The sequence below is a fragment of the Bison bison genome, unplaced genomic scaffold (assembly GCF_000754665.1).
Source record: "Bison bison bison isolate TAMUID 2011002044 unplaced genomic scaffold, Bison_UMD1.0 scf7180017864254, whole genome shotgun sequence".
Lineage (NCBI taxonomy): Eukaryota > Metazoa > Chordata > Mammalia > Artiodactyla > Bovidae > Bison > Bison bison.
This window is the reverse complement of record NW_011494826.1, coordinates 4,174,974-4,177,930: the sequence shown is the minus strand read 5'-3', so window position 1 is coordinate 4,177,930 and position 2,957 is coordinate 4,174,974. Positions and strand designations below refer to the sequence as shown.

General features: G+C 40.4%; 1 protein-coding gene across 1 annotated transcript in view; it reads left to right on the top strand.

Moving 5' to 3' along the window:
* Nucleotides 1–2,957, top strand: part of DACT1 (dishevelled-binding antagonist of beta-catenin 1) — an 11,340-nt gene that overhangs the window by 1,220 nt on the left and 7,163 nt on the right. The window contains 2 exon segments of the mRNA XM_010847768.1: nucleotides 339–420; nucleotides 1,907–2,077. Of these exon segments, the coding sequence (XP_010846070.1) occupies nucleotides 339–420; nucleotides 1,907–2,077 (253 nt within the window).

Here is a 2,957-nt window from a genome sequence, read left to right as displayed (position 1 = left end):
GGGAGAGGGTGGCCGCTCTCTCCTCCGGCCCTGCCTTCGGGATTCTTGGAGTAGTCTGGTCGGAACCTCCAATCGCTCTAGTTAGACGAATGCCTGCCCTCTCCCCGAAGGTTTGCAAACCCTCATTTAAAACAGCATTTCTTTGGAGGGCTTCTTGGCTTCAGGTCCTTCCGCCGAGAGGGGACAAAAGCCGAGGAGGGGACTTTGGGGCGCGATTGACTGTCCAGTGCCGAATTTTACTATTACACGGAAGCGGCCGCGGGGAGCCCTGCCTGCCCCTCCCTGGGCTCCCCACCTCCAGCCTGCCAGCTTTTGCCTACTCTGCTGCTTAATTTCAGATAGAAGCCCTTTGTATAAGACGGCTAAAACAGATGCACATGATGGAAATTTGGCTGGAGAAAGTGCCCCCTCCTCTCATAGGTACTGCTCGTTGTGACTTGAGGTGGAGGTGGGCGGAAGGGAAAACCTCCTCTCAGGGAGCATTTATCTTATTGGATTTGTGTCAGCATCTCAGACATTCTCTACCGTCTTCATTAACGGGGAAGAAAAAGAACTTTGACGCTTAATGTATTGATGAACAGCTTTGACCCAGCCTCAGAGAAATGGCGGCAGCTTTGTTTCCATGACCTCAAAAATGTAGTTTTGAAAACAGGAAAAAAAAAAAAAAAAATCCTTATCTGACCATGTGATACTATCTGAAACTAGACATATACTAGATAATGTCTCTCCTGCTAACAGAGTGATGCCTTATGGTTGCTGAGTGTTTTCTTGTATTATCTTTTTTCAGATAATTTGTCTCTTTTTTGAGCGTCAAAGTGATTTTACTTGGTTGGTTCATTTTTTTCCTGAAGAAACTCGTTCTAACAAACAAGCATGTTATGTGTCCAAGCTTTTTAAGTTCAAGGACAGACAAGAGGAACAGATACTCATATGCATCTGTTTTGTAAGGCTGTGTGGAAGTAGTGGTTTGTGCAATACCTCAGGTTTGGCATTTTGCTGTGGTTTTTGGTAGCAGACTGATTTGAGTCAATTGTTGCTGGTAGTGCCTGGTCATTGACATTCTGTGCATTGTCTTATACAATAGCACCTTCTTGTCTTCATGAATCTCACAATTGTGAGTGGCACATTCCTGTTGTTCCCTGGAGAGGGGCAAGACAGCATGTCAGGAGAATTCCCGTCCAGTCAGTGTTTGTGGTACTATTTTCATTTGTAGACTTGGCATTTGTGATTTGAACCAGATGCCTTTGAGTTTTCTTTTCTTTTTTTTTGCTTTCCCAGCAATAGGAAGCACTAGGTGGCGGTGTGACTTAGCACTACAATCTGTCACCTTTGGAAACCCGAGTTGAGTTCAAATCTTGATGGACCTTCCCTTGAGGGTTTTGGATTCTGCCAGCTCACATTATACTTGGCACTGGCTATTAGTATTAGTTTCTCACTTTCAAAGGCCCTAAGACTGATTAAACCCCACAAAGTGACTAATAGAAATCAAAACTCTGCAGGACATTTGGCCAGAAAATCTCACCTAAGAAAGATTATAGTGTATTGTAGGAAATCTGTTACACTCTGACTTCAAATTAAAGAGTTTACTGTGAAGTACTGTTTTGTAATAAATTGGCTGTACACAGAGGTGTTTTTTTTTTTTTTTAATCTCAGTAGGTTTTTCATATCCCTACCTATAAAAAGTAAGTTTATATATATATTAGCTGAAACTAAAACCAAGTTTTGTTTTTATGAAGAAAATTTATATCACTGCAAAATGTGAGAAAGTGGAATTAAACAGGACATATTCTTGAAGTTTTTCTTCACTTCAGATCATCCAGTAAAATTTTGGTTTTGAAAAATTTAGGGAACTCTTCAGATGGTAATTTGAATACTTAGAGCCAACTTTGTAGTTCTTTGTCACCAGAATTTTTTTTTTTCCTTTCTCTGTTTCTTCCTCATCAGAATTGTTTGAGGAGAAGAGATGCTGGTTTGTTGAACCAGTTGCAGGAACTCGACAAGCAGATAAGTGACCTCAGACTGGATGTGGAAAAGACATCTGAAGAGCGCCTGGAGACAGACAGCCGCCCCAGCTCAGGTGAGTGTGGGGGCACGAGGAGAAACTCTGCTGTCATGAGTTCTGTCTCGGCTCCCTGTGCTTAGCATTCTCAGACCTGCAAAGGACAATGGAGTTTGTTTCCAGTACAGAGAGACTACAGCAAAACAAAACAAGAAAAGTCTGTTATTCACTTGCATGACAGGGAAACAAAATCAGGCAATACATTTATTGAAATATAGTTGATTTACAGTGTTGTGTTAATTTCTGCTGTACAACAAGTGATTCAGTTACTTGTATATATATTCTTGTCTATTTTGGTTTATCACAGGATGTAGTTTCCTGTGCTGTACAGTAAGATCTTGTTGTTTATCCATTTTCTTTTTTTTTTAATTGATTTTTAATTGGGAGAAAATTGCCATCCATTTTCTACGTAATGATTTGTATCAGCCGATGCCAGATTCCCAATCTATCCCTGCCCACCATTCCCCAGCAACCACAAGTCTGTTCTTTTATATCTGTGAGTCTATTTCTGTTTCATAGATGAGTTCATTAGATAACAAAATTTTTAATAATGAGACTCATCTGACTGAAGTCCCCTGAGTTTAAAAATAAAAGCTTCTATGCAAATTTCTGGAAGCGTGATCCTCCTTTGAAACTTGAGAAAGTCAGAACAGGGCTAGAAAATTAGTCACACTTCAACTTCCTGAGACCACTTCAAAAGTTTTCTTTTTTCCTTTTAAACCATTTGGCTCCTTACATAGATTTGTTTTTCTCTTCAGGTTATTTTTTTCTGAAATGTTTGTGAAAAAGTTGACACTCTCACAGATCTGAGTCTCTTTCCTTGCCCATCTTTAAAGGTGGGGTCAAGGAGGAAGGTCAGTTTGAGAGTGAGAGTACTCTCAACTTTGAAACGTACTTG